This window comes from Panulirus ornatus, chromosome 20, assembly GCF_036320965.1.
Source record: "Panulirus ornatus isolate Po-2019 chromosome 20, ASM3632096v1, whole genome shotgun sequence".
NCBI lineage: Eukaryota > Metazoa > Arthropoda > Malacostraca > Decapoda > Palinuridae > Panulirus > Panulirus ornatus.
In genome coordinates, this window is record NC_092243.1 from 7,262,791 (window position 1) to 7,285,000 (window position 22,210).

General features: G+C 44.9%; 1 protein-coding gene across 3 annotated transcripts; it reads right to left on the reverse strand.

The window, feature by feature from the left end:
• Positions 1–2,533: 2,533 nt before the first annotated feature.
• Positions 2,534–21,720, reverse strand: LOC139755894 (uncharacterized). Of its 3 annotated transcripts, none has more exons than XM_071674608.1 (11): positions 21,591–21,720; positions 14,729–14,821; positions 13,769–13,908; positions 12,816–12,995; positions 10,939–11,046; positions 10,115–10,219; positions 8,160–8,246; positions 6,610–6,705; positions 5,897–6,068; positions 4,645–4,769; positions 2,537–2,936 (listed from the first exon to the last, which is right to left on the reverse strand). In XM_071674608.1, exons 1-11 carry the CDS (start codon positions 21,619–21,621, stop codon positions 2,865–2,867), a joined length of 1,209 nt encoding a protein of 402 aa, XP_071530709.1. In that variant the 5' UTR covers positions 21,622–21,720; the 3' UTR covers positions 2,537–2,864. The 3 variants fall into 3 exon arrangements, with proteins under 3 accessions (XP_071530710.1, XP_071530709.1, XP_071530708.1); XM_071674607.1 differs by lacking the exon at positions 21,591–21,720 and adding an exon at positions 18,568–18,992 and having other exon boundaries at positions 2,538–2,936; XM_071674609.1 differs by lacking the exons at positions 12,816–12,995; positions 21,591–21,720 and adding an exon at positions 18,568–18,993 and having other exon boundaries at positions 2,534–2,936.
• Between the last annotated feature and the right edge of the window lie 490 nt (positions 21,721–22,210).

The following is a 22,210-nucleotide window of genomic DNA, read 5'->3' on the forward strand; positions in this document are numbered from 1 at the left end:
CGTTACGCCGATGGCACTGGAAACACGCGCTCAATAGCCCGTACATAAATCCAGTTTTCAATATGGCCATTACCCACCGTTGGCCTCACACAGCTCGTTATCTTGCCCATAAAATATCATTTGGTTAATGTAAGCAAAACGGAGGACTGGTCACGGCTGCCCGACATGCCACGACGAAGAAAGAGTACGAACGGTTTTATAAATCAGGGTCGTATTGATGGCATCAATGAAATATAGAGGAGGAGTGTGTGTGTGTGTGTGTGTGGCGTTACATGGCCAAATTTACCTTGGATAACCAATAGAAATTTTCGAGGACGTTTTCTTCTCTTTATTCCCTTGGGGGAAGGAAGGGGGTGGGGCCTCCTTCCCCGTTATTCACCGTCCATAATTTCCCAGAATCTCAGAATATACCGTCATTTATGACACTAATCCAATCACACACACACACACACACACACTACTCACTACTCACACACACAAATATATATAAATATACAATTCTCTTTTCAAGAGAGTGGGGTGGGGGGAGAGAGAGGAGACCAGATGATGAAATATTACTGGAACTTCCCTATCTTCTGTCAACAACCACCGATCGTTGCGAATTATTCCCCCCCAAATTTTTTTGAGCGAACGTGGAATTCCACTGAAATGTAAGTAGCATTCAGGGAGGGAGGGAGGGAAGGAGGGAAGGAGGGAGAGGGAGAAAGGAGGGAGAGGGAGAGAGGGAGAGAGAGAGACGATCGCTTGTCATAGCTCATCGGATAATATGAATAGTAATATTGGCTCTGTTGTACTGAATTGGGATTTTGGGCTTCGACAAACACAATATAGCGAGAGCTGTTCGATATCCTCCTCCTCCTCCTCCTCTTCCTCCTCCAGGAGGGGTGTGTGGCACCTATTGCATTGAAATCTCAAGAGCAAAGTGGTTCTGCTGATGTTATGAAGCGTCGCAGTAAATTTCCCAGCAATTGGATATTTCGTCCATTTTTTAAGACGACGCTCGCTCACGTCCAGGTAGGTGGCTGGCTGCCATTGTCACACACGCTGGGCAGGATCGAAGACGAAGCAATGTATGTATGTATATATATATATATATATATATATATATATATATATATATATATATATATATATATATATATATATATCCACATTGCTTCGTCTTCGATCCTGCCTAGCGTGTGTGACAATGGCAGCTATATATATATATATATATATATATATATATATATATATATGAGAAGAGAGGGTGTTTACCCCAGTAGGGGATGTCTTTGGGGCGAGACTGCGTAGGTTTTTATAAAGAGATCTCGGCGGTGAACGCGGAGTTTTAAGCGACAAGCAAAGAGGTACGTTAATACCATTTCATGAGTACGAAGATTTCGTATCAAGACAACATCAGCTCAACCTCAAATTTACCGTTCTTTAACAACCCCCTAATAATGATCTGTTTCCTTGCCTTCTAAGCACAGAAACTAAACCACTTGGTTAAGGAATTGATTCATCGAAAGAGGAAAAGTTATTGGGAAAAATTGAGACACAGATTGACAAAGGGAGTCTATACTGTGTCACACATAATGGGGTGACTACATCATGTCACACATGATGGGGAGGCTATAGTGTCTCACATGGGGAGATTACATATTAGCACACTTGATGGGGAGACTATAGCATCACACATAATGGGGAGACTATAGCATCACACATGATGGGGAGACTATAGTGTCTCACATGGGGAGATTATATATATTGTCACACCTGATGGGGAGACTATAGCATCACACCTGATGGGGAGACAATATACCCCTACTGACGAGATCAGGGACTAAGGTACCTAGCCTGGTACCCATGAATATGAGTTTCCCAATCATTCGTTATTCAATATCATCCACAAATGATGAAGGATCATTTCCCACAATATTTAAAAACTCTTGAGTATAGACAAATATAGATAATGACACGAGACTTAAGGTATAATGCTAAATGGTACCCGAAGTTAGATTATACAAAGGGTATGATGGCTTCCCAGAGGATTTGAGGTATGATGTTTTCCCCAATGGATCTTAGGCATGACAGTTACCCAGTGGATCTTAGGTATAACACTTCTCCAGTGGATCTTAGGCATGATACTTCCCCAGTGGATCTTTGGTAGGACGGTTCTCCAATGGAACCTCCAAATTCTTTTGACTTTCCCTCCCTCAATCTCTGACAGAACTATTTCATTGCAAAACCTACGTAAAACATGACGGTTTGCTCTCTAGAACAATCTAGCTTAGCCATTATAAAGCTCGGAACACGACACGAACAGAAAACAGGTGCGCTGCTCACGGGCAAACAGCGAAGACAAGAGAGAGAGAAAACGGTATCTGATATTCTGATGTGATCCCATTCTCGCACAGAACACCCTTGCTGGACGCTCAGCCAGTCGCTCCATTATGTAGGCTTGGATCATCAAGGTTGTGTCACTTATAATAATAATAATACACAACATTATGGCTTCATATGAGTAGTTTTAGTTTTATTAACGTTTATAATACATATATATATATATATATATATATATATATATACAGGTGCTACCGGACTCTCTAGTTGTCTTAGGTGAAGCTGTATCGTCCTCAGTGGACGCGAAAAGGTTCTCTCTCGTCAAGGAACATCTCCATCCAAAGGAGGCCCACACTTCCATGCTGCTGGATGGAGCGCACGCAGCACTGAAGCTCCAGCATCCCAGTAAAAAAAATTCTGGGATTATATAATTGTGACATATATATATATATATATATATATATATATATATATATATATATATATATATATATATATATATATATATATAAATGTGGTCGTGTTTACTGGTGTTTTGGTTAGGTTTTGGAGGACATCTGTCTCAGCAAGAGAGCTCGCACATCCAGGTTATTCAGCTCCGCCTGGATCGCCTGCAGAGAGGAACTGCCATTAGTCGACTCATTAGCAAAACCTTGACTCATTAGGAGAGCTCTTAACTATATCTATTATCTGGTTTTAAAATGTATGAGGGGTGTAGAGGGAATCTAGCAATATATATATATATATATATATATATATATATATATATATATATATATATATACTAACATTATAATCTATTACCATTGGACCCCTTTTTCCAGGGGTTTCTCCAGCTCTAAAGCTGCGCTACACTCCACAGCAGGGAAAGTTAGGCCCCCACCACTGAGGAAAATAAGCACTTTGGCCAGACTGCGTCCTCCCGTTTTCACAACCAGCGATGTCCAACCTCAAGGAGGGGCTGATGAGTCCGGTAACATCATATCAAAATTCCCAGACGATAGTGAGGAGCTGGGAAATTAAGTGACTACAGACCATAATTGTCATGAATGTAATCTCAAAATGATACAAGCCCTCAAATGATGGACTGTTGGGGCTGGACTCACAAGTGGGAGATGAATTCTAATGTCGGGTTAAGCTTCACACCTCGCTCATGGAGACAAAGACGATAAGCTACAGTAGGAATTGTACTGAACTACATTAGGTTACGTGAGGAGAAGGACTTTGATTGGATAATCTCTGACGACACAAAACCAAGCAAGCAGAGCAAAAGGGTTATAAGACAAGAGGCCAACGAAGACAAAATAGCTGAAAAATGATGAAGAAAACGAATAGGGGGTTTTATATATGTCGGGCTTCCGTCACTAGTAAACATGTCTTAAATCGTTACACAAAAACGAGAGTTGACGGGACATTTCCCACATGCACAACTGGGTGCAATCTACAAGCATAATTCCTTTCCAGACACCATATCTAAGTAACGTATATAGATTGTCCAGTAATGCCTCAAAACCCTAATGACTCGTTTGATCGCTTGATATCACCTCAAAGCATAGTTTAATGTCACTGCGAATGATCTGGACAGTTACAGAGTGTTTGCGGAATTGCACATTGAACAAGAGGAAATCGAGTACAAGAAATCGAGTATCGAAGTCAATTATATGATGACCAAACTATGATCGTGGAAGAATATCCAAGAAGATTCTAAAGGCATCGACATGACTCCGATCCCTTTTGATATTCAGACGTTTATATCTTGAATGTAATCTAATTCTTTGTCTCTCTCTCTCTCTCTCTCTTAGCGGAACCTTGTCTCAGCTGTTACGTGTATGAGGGAGGGAGCGGTGTTGGTGTGACGAAATATATTGACAAACGACACAATGATCATCAACTCTTGCTAGTCGATAATCACACACACACACACACACACACAGGTACAACCTCATACACATACACAGACACATATGCAGTACCAGTACGCGTACGTACATAGCCATAGAGACGTATGCACATGCTAACACACGGACACGTATGCATACATACACAAATATACAATGACGCTGGAAAGGACCGACTCTGGCGTCCCTACACGCTTTTAACGCACTTAAAGTGCGGAAATAACGTACACAAGCAACGGAAAGAACCTACGCACACAAGACACGGACAGTCTTACGTACACAGGCCAGGGACAGACAAACGTACATAAAGCCAGGAACCGTACGTACGTACATACGTACGCCACGGACATGGCTTACTTACTAAGTACGGAAATCACGAACGGACTTTACGATTCTATACCGTCGGGCTAGGCTGACTCACCTGCCACATCTGGGGCTCCAGCTGGTTCAAGATCTCGTCTCTGAAGACATTGGGGAAGAGGTTGGCCATCGCCTCAGCCAGGTAATCGAAGGAACCCATGCCGGAGAAACGTACGCCAATGTTACCTGTGGTGGGGAGGATATGGCTGAGCTGGGGAGGTTATGGCTGAGGTAGGGGGGAGGATATGGCTGAGGTAGGGGGGAGGATATGGCTGAGGTAGGGGGGAGGATATGGCTGAACTGGGGAGGTTATGCCTGAGGTAGGGGGAGGATATGGCTGAGGTAGGGGGAGGATATGGCTGAGGTAGGGGGAAGATATGGCTGAGCTGGGGAGGATATGGCTGAGGTAGGGGGGAGGATATGGCTGAGGTAGGGGGGAGGATATGGCTGAGCTGGGGAGGATATGGCTGAGGTAGGGGGAGGATATGGCTGAGTAGGGGGGAGGATATGGCTGAGCTGGGGAGGATATGGGTGAGGGGGAGGATATGGCTGAGGTAGGGAGGATATGGCTGAGGTGGGGGGAGGATATGGCTGAGCTGGGGAGGATATGGGTGAGGGGGAGGATATGGCTGAGGTAGGGAGGATATGGCTGAGGTGGGGGGAGGATATGGCTGAGGTAGGGGGAGGATATGGCTGAGGTAGGGGGAAGATATGGCTGAGCTGGGGAGGATATGGCTGAGGTAGGCGGAGGATATGGGGGAATCTCACAGATGAAAATTGTACAAAAAAAAAGGCTTCTAAAAATGGCTCTAGAATGCTTTTTTCTTTTCCTTGTAGTTTCTGACCTGTTCCCATCTTAATTGTGTATAAGATCGTGGAGTTACTGACACAAAAAAAATGATTCCTGTTACAGTCCGTATGTATTTACTGTTAATATACGTCTATCTTCATCCCTCTGTTGCTATTTCTCTGTCAAATTCTATAGTTCTATATGGTGTTCCGTCTCCCCTCCTAACTCCTTTAAAGAAACATCGGTATTTATGATATATTTAGAATTCTAACCATTCTCCGTGTTCTTTTTCTCGTTTTTTTTTCCGAGTAACCATTCTCCGTTTTCTTTTTTTTTCGTTTTTTTTTTAAGGGCTTGATAAAAGTAACTTGTCCTCATCCCTTAACTCAAGATGTCCTCCTCCTCTCTCACAACTTCCCATTCTCTCTCTCTCTCTCTCTCTCTCTCTCTCTCTCTCTCTCTCTCTCTCTCTCTCTCTCTCTCTCTCCCTCCCTCCCTCACCGCCGTCGTCACATGTACTTACCCATCCGACAGTCCAGCGTCCTGAGGACTGGCGGGCTCTTCAGGTCGGCCTCCTGCTGCACCTCCAGCGTGACGGTGAAGGAGTCGACGAAGGCCAGAAACCGGGTCCCCACGCCTGGTGGTACGAGCGGAGGCTCCCACACCCCCGACGCGTGCACCTTCGTCGTCCCTACCTGGCAACATGACACGGCCTTGTAAGTAACCCCGGTCACTTTCCGGTCTACTTACTTTACGTTCACTTTCCGGTTTACTTACAAGACTAGTCTTCCAGTGAGGTATATATGTGTGTGTTTCGAGTACTTCTAAAGCTTTGGAAGTGCACGACACGGCTTTGTAAGTAACCCTGGTCACTTTCCGGTCTACTTACTTATCCCCTTACCCAACCCAACCAACTACCACCTCCTCCACCCAACCCAACCAACCACCACCTCCTCCACCTACCCCGTGACCAACCACCACCTCCTCCACCTACCCCGTGACCAACCACCACCTCCTCCACCTACCCCGTGACCAACCACCACCTCCTCCACCCAACCCAACCAACCACCACCTCCTCCACCAACCCCGTGACCAACCACCACCTCCTCCACCTACCCCGTGATCAACCACCACCTCCTCCACCCAACCAACCCAACCACCACCTCCTAAACCTACCCCGTGACTAACCACCACCTCCTCCACCTACCCCGTGACCAACCACCAAGCAGGCCTCACCTGGACGAGGACGCTGACGGTCGTGTCGACGATGCTGACGAAGGCCTCGCTCGTCCTGTGCAGGGAGGAGAGACCCGTTACCACCACGTCGTCCAGCTGCGGGAACACAAGGAAGGTCCACATGGTGACTCCCGACTCCAGGAAACAGATGGGAATGAATTCCTTTGTATGTCTTCCATGTTCTCTAGTGTACAGATGCATCACTAGCATTTTACTGTACTAATTATTTCATCATGAGCTTATCATTGTACTAATCACTTCATCAGTAGCTTATCATTGTACTAATTACGTTATCATTAGCTTATCATTGTACTAATTACTTCATCATGAGCTTATCATTGTACTAATTACGTCATCATTAGCTTATCATTGTACTAATTACTTCATCATTAGCTTATCATTGTACTAATTACTTCATCATTAGCTTATCATTGTACTAATTACTTTATCATTAGCTTATCATTGTACTAATTACTTCATCATTAGCTTATCATTGTACTAATTACTTCATCATTAGCTTATCATTGTACTAATTACTTCATCATTAGCTCATCATTGTACTAATCACTTCATCATTAACTTAACATTGTACTAATTACTTCATCATTAACTTAACATTGTACTAATTACTTCATCATTAGCTTATCAATCATTGTACTAATTACTTCATTAGCTTATTATTGTATTAATTACTTCATTAGCTTATCATTGTACTAATACTTCATCATTAGTTTATCATTGTACTAATTACTTCAAGCTTTCTATCAGTGATCATTAGTTGCGAGGTGATCATAGGAAGGCTTCGTGTGTTTGTGTGTAATTACTATTTGTGATTAGCATTTGTGATTACTATTTCAATTACTATTTGTGATTAGTATTTGTGATTACTATTTGTGATTAGCACTTGTGATTACAATTTGATTACGACTTTGATTACTATTTCTGATTACAATTTCTGATTACTATTTGTGATTACCATTAGTTTGTTACGGGAAGTGAGTTTTACACTCGTGTTGGCTATTTCCTAACCGAAATATATCTATGTACCTTTGCTTTAAACTTATGTGTACACACACACACACACACACGCACGCAGCATCACTCACAATAATCTCTTCGAGACTTGTCTCATCTCTACTCTCAAAATCTCATAATTTTGAGTCTCTGAGGGGGTGGGGGGTAAATATCATACCCCACCCCCCCTTTCTCCCTTCGTTCTGTCCCTTGTTACTAAACAGCTGACCTCCACCGTCATAGCTGCCTTTGACCTCCACCCTCATAACTGCCTTTGACCTCCACCCTCATAACTGCCTTTGACCTCCATCCTCATAACTGCCTTTGACCTCCACCCTCATAACTGCCTTTGACCTCCACCCTAATAACTGCCTTACTGAAGCACATCATCTGAAGAGGCTAATCAGAAACCTTATTGGAGAGACTTATATAGGGGGGGGAAAGGACGCTTTTCTATGAGACTGTGAGTGTGTGAGGTGTTGTGAATGTAAAGGAGGGGGGGAGGGTGGAGGGGGGTTAAGGGTGGTCATCCATACCGTAGAGTAGAGACTAAGGCCCATGTGAACCGATATCTTCCCCAAGGGCCAGGGGTCAAGGCCGGCACCACGCAGATAAGGCTCAACCTTCATGGAAGAAAAAAAAAAAAGAGATAAAAGGTGAAATGAGACATGAGGAATGATAATGACACAGGGTGGACAAAATAAAATTATGATGAACGAAATATATATATATATATATATATATATATATATATATATATATATATATATATATATATATATATATATATATATAAATATATATGTGTGGATCAGGTGTTTGCTTTGAAGAATGTATGTGAGAAATACTTAGAAAAGCAAATGGATTTGTATGTAGCATTTATGGATCTGGAGAAGGCATATGATAGAGTTGATAGAGATGCTCTGTGGAAGGTATTAAGAATATATGGTGTGGGAGGAAAGTTGTTAGAAGCAGTGAAAAGTTTTTATCGAGGATGTAAGGCATGTGTACGTGTAGGAAGAGAGGAAAGTGATTGGTTCTCAGTGAATGTAGGTTTGCGGCAGGGGTGTGTGATGTCTCCATGGTTGTTTAATTTGTTTATGGATGGGGTTGTTAGGGAGGTAAATGCAAGAGTTTTGGAAAGAGGGGCAAGTATGAAGTCTGTTGGGGATGAGAGAGCTTGGGAAGTGAGTCAGTTGTTGTTCGCTGATGATACAGCGCTGGTGGTGGATTCATGTGAGAAACTGCAGAAGCTGGTGACGGAGTTTGGTAAAGTGTGTGGAAGAAGAAAGTTAAGAGTAAATGTCAATAAGAGCAAGGTTATTAGGTACAGTAGGGTTGAGGGTCAAGTCAATTGGGAGGTGAGTTTGAATGGTGAGAGGCTGGAGGAAGTGAAGTGTTTTAGATATCTGGGAGTGGATCTGTCAGCGGATGGAACCATGGAAGCGGAAGTGGATCATAGGGTGGGGGAGGGGGCGAAAATTTTGGGAGCCTTGAAAAATGTGTGGAAGTCGAGAACATTATCCCGGAAAGCAAAAATGGGTATGTTTGAAGGAATAGTAGTTCCAACAATGTTGTATGGTTGCGAGGCGTGGGCTATGGATAGAGTTGTGCGTAGGAGGATGGATGTGCTGGAAATGAGATGTTTGAGGACAATGTGTGGTGTGAGGTGGTTTGATCGAGTAAGTAACGTAAGGGTAAGAGAGATGTGTGGAAATAAAAAGAGCGTGGTTGAGAGAGCAGAAGAGGGTGTTTTGAAGTGGTTTGGGCACATGGAGAGAATGAGTGAGGAAAGATTGACCAAGAGGATATATGTGTCGGAGGTGGAGGGAACGAGGAGAAGAGGGAGACCAAATTGGAGGTGGAAAGATGGAGTGAAAAGGATTTTGTGTGATCGGGGCCTGAACATGCAGGAGGGTGAAAGGAGGGCAAGGAATAGAGTGAATTGGAGCGATGTGGTATACAGGGGTTGACGTGCTGTCAGTGGATTGAATCAAGGCATGTGAAGCGTCTGGGGTAAACCATGGAAAGCTGTGTAGGTATGTATATTTGCGTGTGTGGACGTGTGTATGTACATGTGTATGGGGGGGGTTGGGCCATTTCTTTCGTCTGTTTCCTTGCGCTACCTCGCAAACGCGGGAGACAGCGACAAAGTATAAAAAAAAAAAAAAAAAAAAAAAAAATATATATATATATATATATATATATATATATATATATATATATATATATATATATATATATATATATTTGGCAACGTAGTGTTGAAAAATCCTATATCCATCATGGGCTTTTGAGATATCATGTATACAGAAAAAAAAAAAGATGAAGTGTAGCGTATATGTGGAGCAAATAGACAGACACATACAGCGATCCATTCTTGACGATAACGTCAGAGAGAGAGAGAGAGAGAGAGAGAGAGAGAGAGAGAGAGAGAGAGAGAGAGAGAGAGAGAGAGAGAGAGAGAGAGCCACTCACTTAACCCACCCACCTTGGTCACCAGGTAGTCGAGGCGAGGGATGGAGTCGGGGAACGTCCACGCCAAAGCTGCTCTCTGGAACTCCGGTTTGACCACCCCAACCAGCCAGTCCTTGACCTGGGCGAGGCGAGGGCACAGAGAGAGAGAGGGTAGGTCAGGTCAGTGACTGACGCCACGACTGATGTGTAAGACCCACACAACCAGTTATACCTGGCCACCTTCACGAAAAACCCTCGCCCGGTTATCGTGTGGGTGGACCAGCCACACACACACACACACACACACACACACACACACACACACACACACACACACACATACATCCTCGAACTATATGTCTAGCAGAATGAGGACTATATGTGTGTTTGAGTCATCCATTAAAATAGAGTGAAATATTGTATACAACATGAGGGAAAATAGATCTAAGTATACACGACGCTTAAGTGTATACAAGACGAAGGATTATTAAGTATACACCATGCTTAAGTAAACATGTACGTAGGTACTACATGAAAGGAGAGAGAGCCTTGCACGCTCCCAAAGGCTTAAAAAACAAGAAGGAGGAAGAAGTAATGAAAGGAGGACAACAGAGGAACAGAGAAGGAAGCAGATACAGGAGATGCAAGCCATAAAGTCCTTTATATCTAACTTTGAGGAGGGACGTCTATGGATAGTATCACTAGAAAAAAAAAAAAACATGCAAAGAAAAATTAGGAGGATAACTGTGCTCTGCTACAGGAAGGAGGTCCTCGGAGGTAAGACTATATAGGACAGGGCAGAATCCTGTGTATATGATCCCACATAGAAAACTGATGACAGAGTTGACCAGGACTTACCATGTCAAGAACCGTGGGTAGGGAGACGAGAAGGGATGCTTCAATGACAAAGTTGCCGGCCCACAGGTCCTCGAAGTCCACGTTCAGGCTGCCGTACTTCATCCCGAGCTGAGGAGAGGTCAGGCTAGGAAGAAGGTGAAAAAAAAAAAAGGGGGAAGAGGAGGTAAGAAGAGGCACACAAGGTTAAACGGAAGACTAATTTCTAAAGGAGGTGGAAGGGAGGAAGAGAGAGCTGTCTGGCTCAGGAAGAGGCTAGACTGAAGTGAGGTTGAGATGGACTGTAATAAACACGAGGCCCGGCCCTCCCTTTTAGACTTCGATGGGGGGTCAAGCTGAGAGAAAAGAAGGATTAAGCTGCAGAAGAACAACAACACCAAGTGGAAAGACATCGTGTCGAACAGGTCAAACACAGGGACCATCAGACTCTTAGGAAATGTCGAAGTCGAAGGAGAACTCAGTAATCAAAACAGGCCAAACGATCCTCCGTTACAATATGACTGATAGATATGCAATTCAAGAAACTTAAGGAGAGGTAGATCAGCCAGTTTCTGAAATGAGTGTGAAAGAATGTGAACGTGTGTGTGTGTGTGTGTGTGTGTGTGTGTGTGTGTGTGTGTGTGTGTGTGTGTGCCCTTTTTCAGGGTCAAGATAAGCCTTCTCCTTTGTGATATGAGGATATTTTGGATACTTTGCTGTCACGAACGATCGTTTCAGCCATTCAGTGAACATGTAGGACATAGAAGTGGGAGCAAAATGTGCCGTGTACACAAGCTTTGATTGTACTAACCAATCAGACGAGTAAAGAGGATCAAGATACGAGAGCTGGAGAAGAAGAAGAAGAAGAAGAAGAAGAAGAAGAAAAAAGAAAAAGGTGATGTTTATCATCATGTAAGTCGAGCCACCTACAAACTGACCCATTAATTAATAAGAGAAGTTCCAACTTATGTTACCATCCTGCCCCCCCACCTCCTCTCTCTCTCTCTCTCTCTCTCTCTCTCTCTCTCTCTCTCTCTCTCTCTCTCTCTCTCTCTCTCCCTTCCAACCTTCCATCATACACGCCTCTACACCTTCTCCTTTTAAACGAAAAAAAAAGAAAACGAAAAAGAAAAGCCACTTCCCCCCCTTCACTCTAACCCCCAAACCACCCCTCTCTGCACCACCCTCACATACTCCAGCGACTCATAACATTCTCTTCCATTAGCTCACAGAATAGACGACCTCACAGTCTACCCTCATCGACCTGCTCATTACCACTTCCATTGTGAGGGGAAAGACTTGATCCACGCCATGAAATGGTATGTCTTCTCCGAACACATGACCTGCAAGGCGAAGTCTAAACTCTTTAGACGTGAAGAACAGATGTTCCTGATGAAGGTTCTTAACTTTTTTTTTATGTTCTCCGTTTTCTTTTTGTAATTTTCTCATCAATCTTCTCTTGTCTTCTCCTCTCTTTCCTTGCTGTTTTGATCCTCCCTAATTCGCTAAGGAAATGTAATATAATCCTTAAATAAAGCCTAGTAAAATATCCTTTTAAGTCAGAACATTAATTCTGTCTTTCTCTCCTACTCCCGTTGTAAGCTTTCTCTCTCTCTCTCTCTCTCTCTCTCTCTCTCTCTCTCTCTATCCATCATCAGTCGTTCACTTCTCTTGCCTTCGCAGTGGCAAAGATAATTGCCAAATGCCTGAACAAGCTAGTATTAACTCTCACCCTTTGGAGGAACGAACACACACACCCACCCACACCCACACATATACACACATACACACACACACACACACACACATACACACCCACACACACACACACACACACACATATATACACACACACACACCCCCACACACACACACACCACACAGCCTCGACTCAGCCTCACCGTAGCGTGCGCTGTATCCATCGTCAGGTGTCCGTCTTCGTCTAGGACCACGTCGGCCCGAAAGGTAAGTCGCACGTCTCCCAGCGTAATGTTGAACGCGCCGCTACTGTCGCTCCACAGCGTCTCCCACAGGTACTCTCCCAGCGACGTCACGAACGGCAGCCCGACTTCGACCTGGGCCTGGTGGAGAAGGTGGGTCGTCAGTGTGATCGTAGCTTCAATCTGCGTGGTGGCACTTGATCGACCTGAAAGCTTTTGATGAGGTATGGTGTGGCATCATCAGGATCTGGTGTCTGAGTTTCCCTGAACGTCATCCCATTCTTCTTTTCTAGAATCCCTGACGTCTTTCCCACCTCATTCGTTAACCCCGCTCAGTACAGCTAACTTAACTGGGCATCACCCGGAACGTCTAATCTACGTCACAAGCGCCATCATGTACGAAATGATTACGTCTACCTGTACGAAGCAGCGTTGGCTTGTTCGTATGCCTCAAATTTCTATCTTCTTTATAGTTATTTTCTAAGTAAACAAACGAGTCACACGACTTTTTGATGGAGTACATCGGTGGGATTCCACGTATACGTGAGACGCCGGACTTGCCAGCTCAGAACTGGGTCTATCTGCCCTTCGCCACATCAGCCTTAGTTCTCTCTCTCTCTCTCTCTCTCTCTCTCTCTCTCTCTCTCTCTCTCTCTCTCTCTCTCTCTCTCCCTTCGAGAGGTATTGCTTCGGTCTCTGTTCCCGGAGACTGGCTGGCTACACGTGTACTCATGTCATAAGCGAGACCACATAACGATCGGCAGTACTCCTCCTCCTCCTCCTCCTCCTCCTACTACTACTACTACTACTATTACTACTACCATTACTACTATTACTATCACTACTACTACTACTACTACTACTACTTTTAAACGTTCCATGTACACCTTACAACTCGTCGTCACTCGCCTTACCGTGAGTGAAGATAGGTTGAAGCTGACATTTTTTATCTTGAGGTTCGAGAGTCCATAGAGGTGTTGGCCCCCGACGGTGAAGCCCCCGTTCAAGTTATACATATTAGGAAACACCAGTGGGTCAGGCAGACGCAGGTACCCTGCAAGAACATCATCTGTCAGAGGGAAAGATGTGATATCTGGGAACACATCTTCCCCACTAGGTAAACCTTCTGGGAACACATCTTCCCCACTAGGTAAAACCCTCGACTAAATTTGAGAGTTTGCAGTAGCGGTTGTGTAACGGTAAACAGACAGGGCACGAGATGATGGTGTGGATTTGAAAAAAAAAAATTGGGGGGGTTGAATGCAAGTGTCGAGTGGTTAGGTTACAAGTGAAATAGAAGAAAACTTGATGAATAGTTGGAAGACATTAGGAGACAGGCGAGAGCCCTTAAGGACGCCGCTATTGGAGAGAGAGAGAGAGAGAGAGAGAGAGAGAGAGAGAGAGAGAGAGAGGGAGAGAGAGACTGGTCCGCCGCCAAGTCAACACGAAGACAAACCGACCGAAGGGAATGACAGATTCAGGTGGTCAGAGTGAGGGAAGAGAAGTACCACACAGGAGCTTCAAGACAAGACCCGAATGCCACACACTCTCACCAGCTTACCACCAATCAAGGGGTTATAACATGATGAGGTTCCCCCTAGCGTCTCTGAGAGGATAACCAGACATTAAGTAACACAATAGAAGGTGTTATCAGTGAATTTCGCGTTCCAAAAGCCACATAAGCATCGGAGAATAGGCTGAAATTGTGAAGGTATGAAATGTATTGACATATCCAAACCAAGGACCTTTTGGTCCGCAAGCTGGCACCTTTTCGGACGATGAAAAGCATTCGTGATGATGGAAATGATTGTGTGTGTGTGTGTGTGTGTGTCTAATATGGAAGATGGACCCGGTCTCAGTACCAGAGGACTTACCTGGGAGAACCATAGGCTCATCCACAGTAAGGTACTGGAACAGGTTCCTGGAGAGCTCATTACTCCACTGCTGGTCCTCGTCCGTCGGCATGCCTGTAACCATCAAGGGGGATACACAGAAAATAGGATGTTAGTTATACACTACGATATATCTGGCTTATACACAGAAAATGGGATGTTAGTTATGCACTACGATATATCTGGTTTATAAAGCTATACACTACGATATATCTGGTTTATAAAGTGAAGAGGAAAGATATTACATGCGATACTTATGCATGAATAAGTAAATAAACACACACACACACACACAACACATACACACACACACACACACACACACACACACTAAATATGGTTAGTGCAGCCAACTCCCAAATAAATAACAGTAGTTCGAATCCTTGCTGTTAGAGGGTATTATGTGTTCGAGGAAAGTGCACGTTCAGTTGCACTATACTAATATATATATATATATATATATATATATATATATATATATATATATATATATATATATACAGAGAGAGAGAGAGAGTCCAATATATATACATATCTGGCTTTTGAGGTATGAACACATCTGGATGATACGTCGAAGTATACAAAACTTACAAAGGTTATTCACCTTTTGATTGACAAGTACATCAATAATAACATTACCTATAATCAATTTTAGCATGCTAATTAATCTTCGAGGTAATCAGATTGAGGTATCATTTCGGTATCTTAAAAAAAAAAAAGAAAAGAACTGTAACAGATAGTTAATTAGTTCAAGGGTACACAGTATAGTCTCTGACGAAGCGTAGTTATCTGTTTTGAGTTACCAAGTGAATGCAGTGTATGATGATCAAGACCAGAGACATACTGAACCTGCTTCCTTAAACTGAGTTTTAATCTTTCTGCGTCAAATACTGTTTACAAACAGTCTTCAGTAAATGCGTAACTTTAATTCCGTACTTTCATTTTACCTGTCTGTCTGTCTGTCTATCTGCATGTATGTATGTGTGTATGTATATATGTATGTATGTCAGTCTGTCTGTCCATCTGTCTCGTTTATTAGTCTCTCTGTCTGTCTCTATGTCTATATGTGTCTTGGTTATCAACCTGTCTGTCTGTCTGTCTGTCTGTCTGTATGTATGTATGTATGTATGTATGTATGTATGTCTGTCTGTCTGTCTCGTTTATTAGCCTCTCTTTCTGTCTGTCTGTCTCTATGTCTGTCTGTGTCTCCCTTATCAGCCTGTCTGTCTCTCTCTCTCTCTCTCTCTCTCTCTCTCTCTCTCTCTCTCTCTCTCTCTCTCTCTCTCTCGTCCACAAACCATGATCCTCACCACCCATCCCTGGGTTGAGCCCTTCCCTCAGCACTGATAAGCTCGCCCTTGTTTACCTGGTCATCATGGGACTACTTGAAGGGAGGCAGGTACGACCCCTTGGCCATTGAGTCTGGCCTTTGTACCTCGATGGTCATATCTTCCCTCGCGTTCCTGTGTGGACAGATCAACCAGCCAGGCTTCTCGTCACGTACATACGTCCAACAGGCACATACACACACACACACACACACGCATATACATATATGGATAGTAGAAAGCGAATAGAAATGAGTATCAAAACATCTTTAACGAAGGGGAAATCTCATGGTATACTGATAGATTTGGAAATAGTCAGTCAAATGACTTCGAGCGTTTCTGGATGAATTGGATACACGAGACGATCTCCAACATGGTCCACCTCGGTAGCCTGTGCCACTATGAATGCTGTGGTGTGTGTGTTCTTGCCTGACAAAGAGGATGATACGGATTCTCAAGTGTGAGGCAGAAAAGAGTACCAGAAAGAAATGTCTCATACGGCAGAAGTTATTAAGATCACAGAACTGAACAGATGGACAGGAACTTTTATTCTCTTTTTTAATTCGCCTTGTTTGTAAATTCTCGAAAATGATTTGTTTCGTCTGCTCAGACTACGTTCCAAGCAGTTTGGAGCAGGTTCTCGTGGGTAGAAGTGATCAGCACGACTCTTTATAAACCGAGGGTTAACAGTTTGTTTTATAACGGAGAACTCTCAATATATCTGTGTACAAAATAGTGAAGTAATCATCATGCACTTTACAGTAACTGTGATCTCTCCACACACACTAGCGTCCAGCAACGCCCCCTTCGCTTGGTTCTATGGCTTTAGGTGTCGCATGAAGGGTGAGGGAGGCGTTGATGAGCCTCGGTATGTGTGTGTACGTACATGTAGCAAGTGGCGGTACACAAATGGTATTCCACTTAACGAGTCGAAAAATTTGCCTCATCCACCCAGCAAGTCACCCGCAGTAACGCGCAGGCCCATCATCCTTCAGTGACGAGGCTTCGTTTCGTGGTTTGTCAAAAGGTCCCATTAACTTTAGCGTGCCCCCCACGCCCTTCCTCAGGCTGTGGCTAAAACTGTTATAAACTCCAGAGACTCGCCGCCATGAGACGAGGTATCACAGTCCCTCCTGACGAAGAGCTACCAACTCGTGCCGACTGAGAGTCAACAGCTATTAAAAGCCGTAAGAAACAAATGACATCATTACATTAAACTGGACGTTTAACTATGACGAAATAGACCCACTCAAGTCATCATTAACATGAGTAGACAATCATACAGATCCTGCCCCGTGGTACACCACAATCGCCTTCCAGGTTTACGTCAACGGTCTCCCTTCCTGGAAAACCACCTGGAAAACTTGATGATAACAAGCAAGTATAATGGGCCAGAAGCTCCGAGTATCTTTCAGTCGACTAATCCTTTACCCGAGGGCCTGGTAACACTCGAAGAAGCAGACACGCGAACGTTGTTTCACAAGACAGATCCAACGGAACGAGTTTCCAGCGATGCTTTTTTTCTGCTCATGCTGAAGATGATGGTCCTTGTTCTAAGCGCGGGTGTCGTGTCGATGGAAAAGGCCACAGAGAATCAGGAGAGGCATCTCTTTTTTTTGGTGGTGGAGGATGGCTGGTAGTCATTTCTGGTACATCCTCTTACCTCCTGGATTACGACAGCATTTGATCCAGCAACGTCCTAGAGGCTGCTAGTACTCCACGCTCATAGTGACGACGACACAGTGTTGGTGTCTGGGATGACAGACAAGGAGACAAAGTGGAATACCTTTAAGGCACGTGAGGATGTCACCAGAGGCGGTATTTCTCTCCCTGCCACACCACAGTTTGCGAGCCTGGAAAATACATGGCTGGTCTGGAACGCACACGTCACTCTTGCATCATAAGCCCGACAGCGGTCTGGAACAGTGCACATCACTCTTGCATCATAAGCGCAATAGTCTGAATAACACAAGACGATGTCCGGGAGACGTATTTCCAACTCAAGGAGCTGGAAGACTGATGGAGCAAGTCCGCCAGCCAAATGAGAACTACTGTGAGCCTGGGGATGGGTGCTCATGAGGACTAGGACACTTACTCGACCGCTCACTAAGACGCCATAACCTGGTGGCTGTTGGCAGACCTGACCTCAAGAGGACGAAAATTACTGTAGGTAACTGGAACCCACAAGATTCCTTCTCAGTTCACTTTCTTCACCATTCACTTTAGTCAAATTCACTTATTTTCCTTCCCAGTGGTGCGTAGTTATCGTCTCGCTTCTTTTTTCTTTTTTTCCAAGGACTCTGAGACTTAAATTTTGCAACATGTAAATGGCTTTCACTCATATAGGTATATGTGGTACATACGCAAGATGAAAGGATGGGGCAACACGAGTGTAAAACTCTTTCCCCGTAAGACACACACACACACACACACACACACACACACACACACACACAGGAAGAGCAACATACTCCCCGCCATACACCTGCTCACCTGCAAGACTCTCTGCATTTGCATGGGAGCTCAGCCGCGTCCTGTAGGCACAACAGATGAAGAAGACGACTAGAAGGCGGCGGAGTTGCGTATGGCTGGTCATGACGGAGAGGCTGGCGATGTGATCCTACCCAGAGGCAAGCTAGCAAGCAGGCACAGGGCCAAGTTACTGATATGACCGTGCTAGCAGCGGGGAGACCATACGCTTATTTTCCCCCCGACATAGGCACCGTCTACAGGCCCCTTTGGAGGGGGGTCGGTTCTTCGCTGGGGCATGACTCGATCTTACTGGCGGATGGACGGAGAGGCAGGACACGAATCCAGCTCTGTAAACACGACGCTGATGAACGACGGGGACATGGGCGATCGCGATGAGTATCAAATACGAAGTAATATGTGCCAGCAACTGCTCCCGGTCCGTAAGTAAACACAGCAACATCACGACGGAAGATGAGGAGGAAAGATAAAAAGAGATAAGGAAACTCGATCTCAAGTGGCCCAGTACGTTAGAGGACCAATCATGACAACGAGGCAGGATACAAGAAAATTGTGATGGTAAAGTTGAGAGAACCGACTCAAGACACACACACACACACACACACACACACACACACACACCGGGCTCTGTGGATGCCTCTGCAGCAGTGAAAGCAACAGTGAAAGCAAGAGTCCTGATTAACACGAAGCACACACACGCGTTTGTCTATCTTTAAGTGACGTGATGCTGGGAGAAGCGATAGATCTTTGAAGTGAAAAGATTCTCTTGTTCAAAAAAAAATCATTCCGACACTCTCACGAAATTGCTCGCTACGGAAAGTCTCATCTCACGAGAATTTTGATCCACATCCTCATTCTTCTGGGAGAGTTTGGGTGGATGGATACATCATATGGCATTATCAATCACCTCGCTATGAGCAATAGGGTGAGCTTACAGCGACAGCTCACTGCGAATGTAGCCCTTACAGAATTAGCAGACATCATGGGGGGGGAGAGATGACCCTCCTAGGACATTCCCCATGGCCTGACGACCACTCATTGCCCTCCTAGGACATTTCCCATGGCCTGACGACCACTCATGACCCTCCTAGGACATTCCCCATGCCCTGGCGACGCCTCATGACCCACCGTGGCCCACCGAATGGGAACCACTAACCCTAACATAAGCCAGCCAAGGTACGTACGTGTTCTAGTGCACCCGGAGTAACACAGAAAACGAGACACAGGTGACTCGATGTTATATACAAACCCACGTCCAATCACACCGATTAATGGCGTCCAGTGTTTAGAAAAGATAATAAGAAAGGAAAAAAAAAAAAGAAGAATTGATTATAATCAGTGATCTTTGGACGGAGGGTCGATGGGAGGTACCTGGGACAGTGAGGTCGAAGACCAAAGCGGCTGATAAAGCCTTCTCTTTTTTTTTTCTCTCTCTCTATCTCGTAAGATACACATATACATACGTACATACACACATACGTACATATAGACGTACAATGATACATGCATGCGCACATGCGGAACAGAAATAGGTCCGTGTGTAGACATACAAACACAAGACACAAATGTAATTGCGCGAAGGAGGAGACAGTCAGATATACAGATACACAAACAACGATAAGATCACAGGGAAGGTACTGAAGTGGGCTGTCACATGCTCGCTGTGGGTCACCATTATCAACACTCGCCTCGGTAATCTCCTGACCTTTCCAAACCCTCCACCAGTCGCATTCATGTTTCGCCACACACACACACACACACACAGACCTGTGACCTGTAATCTTGCGAGGTCAGCGTCAACTGGTAACCTGGGGCAGATAATTCATCCACTAGTTGAACTCAATAGACTAGTTTCAACGAAGAAAACTAATAGTTTCGCAACGGGGACTGTCTTAATCTTCCCCAAGGCCTCTCTCGTCCAGACCCACGTCAGTGAACAGGCGGGTTTATATTAGTAAACACTGGAAAACAGTAGGTCTTTATCGTCTCGCCTCGTAAGCTTGTTTAGCCATACATCTACACTCTGGCTAATCCTTCGTATCTATCATTCTCTTCCCCTCTATATATATCTGTATCCCTTCGTATCTATCATCCTCTTCCCCTCTGCATACGTCTGAATTCCTTCGTACAGACAGTGAAATCTATGACGTAAGAAATCGTAAGTTGAGTGTGTAATACAAGAGACGTGCCGGCCGGAGTGGTGAAATAGATCTCTGGTGACCCATCAGCCAAGCCCGTCACATATTTTAAGCCAGACTCGCACAAGTGTCTTTCACACATGACATCGTCGAAATGTCAGTATGGAAGACGAACAAGGTGTTCCTACCTGATTTGCCATGCTGTATGAAGGTCTTGGTCGTATTGAGCTACTCATGGAACCCGTCCGTTAGAGTCCACCACCTCTGGAGTCCACCACCTCTGGAGTCCACCCCCCTCTGGAACCCACCACCTCTGGAATCCACCAGTGAATCTTAACAACTGAACCCCCAGCTACGAACACCCAACTGTGAAGTAAAGTTCGAGACCACAGGATTCGAAAACGACAAAAAACTAAGACTTCGAACCCAAGTGAAACTCGGCCCTTCACAGCACCTCGGGTTATGTACTCCCCCACACCACACACACACACACACACACCCTAAACACACACACACACACACACACACCCTTGCCATCGCAGGTCACAAATGACAGGTAATAACGAATTAACCCTATCCTCGTCACGGCCATTATTGGACCGGAGCTTCGTAACCGTAACGTGCGGGCGACGCCGCCTTATCAATCTATAACGAACTGCTCGTGTTATTCGTAGGCTCTCACCACCAGCTGCGCACCGGACGATAAACAGGATTTACGGCCAGAGGTTTGTGTGTATCTTATCACCTTTATATTCATGTTGCTAAAGGGCGACAGTCCCCAGCGAGTGGAAATTGAATCCGTCCATTTTACATATGTATCCGGGAGTCTCCAGTCATGTCGACCCGGCGGCCAACATGCACAGGAGGACTCGGGGAAGTCCGTCTCACCTGCAAGGAGGAGTAGAGTCGGTATTTGCATGAGGCGAGTCGCGGCTTACGGAGGACTGGTCACTGTTGTGAGACAGTGCCCGGTGACGTCAATAACAGGTGTGATTTGCAGGGTAATTGGGAAGCGCTGTGTGTCCCACCGGCCGGAAACCATGGCGGTGTTGAATAGCACACACACGCTCTCCCTCCTCCTCCTCCTCCTCCTCCTCTCCTCCCGAATGAACTTCGTACAGCCTTCTGCCTAAGATCGCTGACGACAACGGCCCCCATTGCGAAAGAGCCTCATTAATCACGCCGTGCACCATAGATAAGCTGATAATAGCCGCGGGGACGCAGAGCGAGGGCAATCAAAGAGGGGGACTTCGAAGGATAATATAAATTGATGGTCGCAGCCGATGCCAGCTTGTAGATTAAGGTGTCGTAAAACATGCCACGAACACCAAATCAAAGTCGATGACTTTGGGTTGTGGAAACTGATTTCTTGAAGACCATCACACCTCAGGAAGCACAGATGGCGCAGGTCCCAGGTGGCCTGTGATTAGGCAATGAAGATCTCTTCCAGGATTGTTGACTTGGAGGGACGCGGGTCGTGGAAGAGAGAGAGAGAGAGAGAGAGAGAG

Coding starts and splice junctions, on each gene's coding strand:
- LOC139755894 (XM_071674607.1), bottom strand. CDS start 18,670: ATGACCAGCCATACGCAACTCCGCCGCCTTCTAGTCGTCTTCTTCATC. Junction 12,996..13,768: donor TCAACCTATCTTCACTCACG/GTAAGGCGAGTG, acceptor CTTCTCCACCAG/GCCCAGGTCGAAGTCGGGCT. Junction 6,706..8,159: donor GCCTTAGTCTCTACTCTACG/GTATGGATGACC, acceptor GTGTTCCCGCAG/CTGGACGACGTGGTGGTAAC.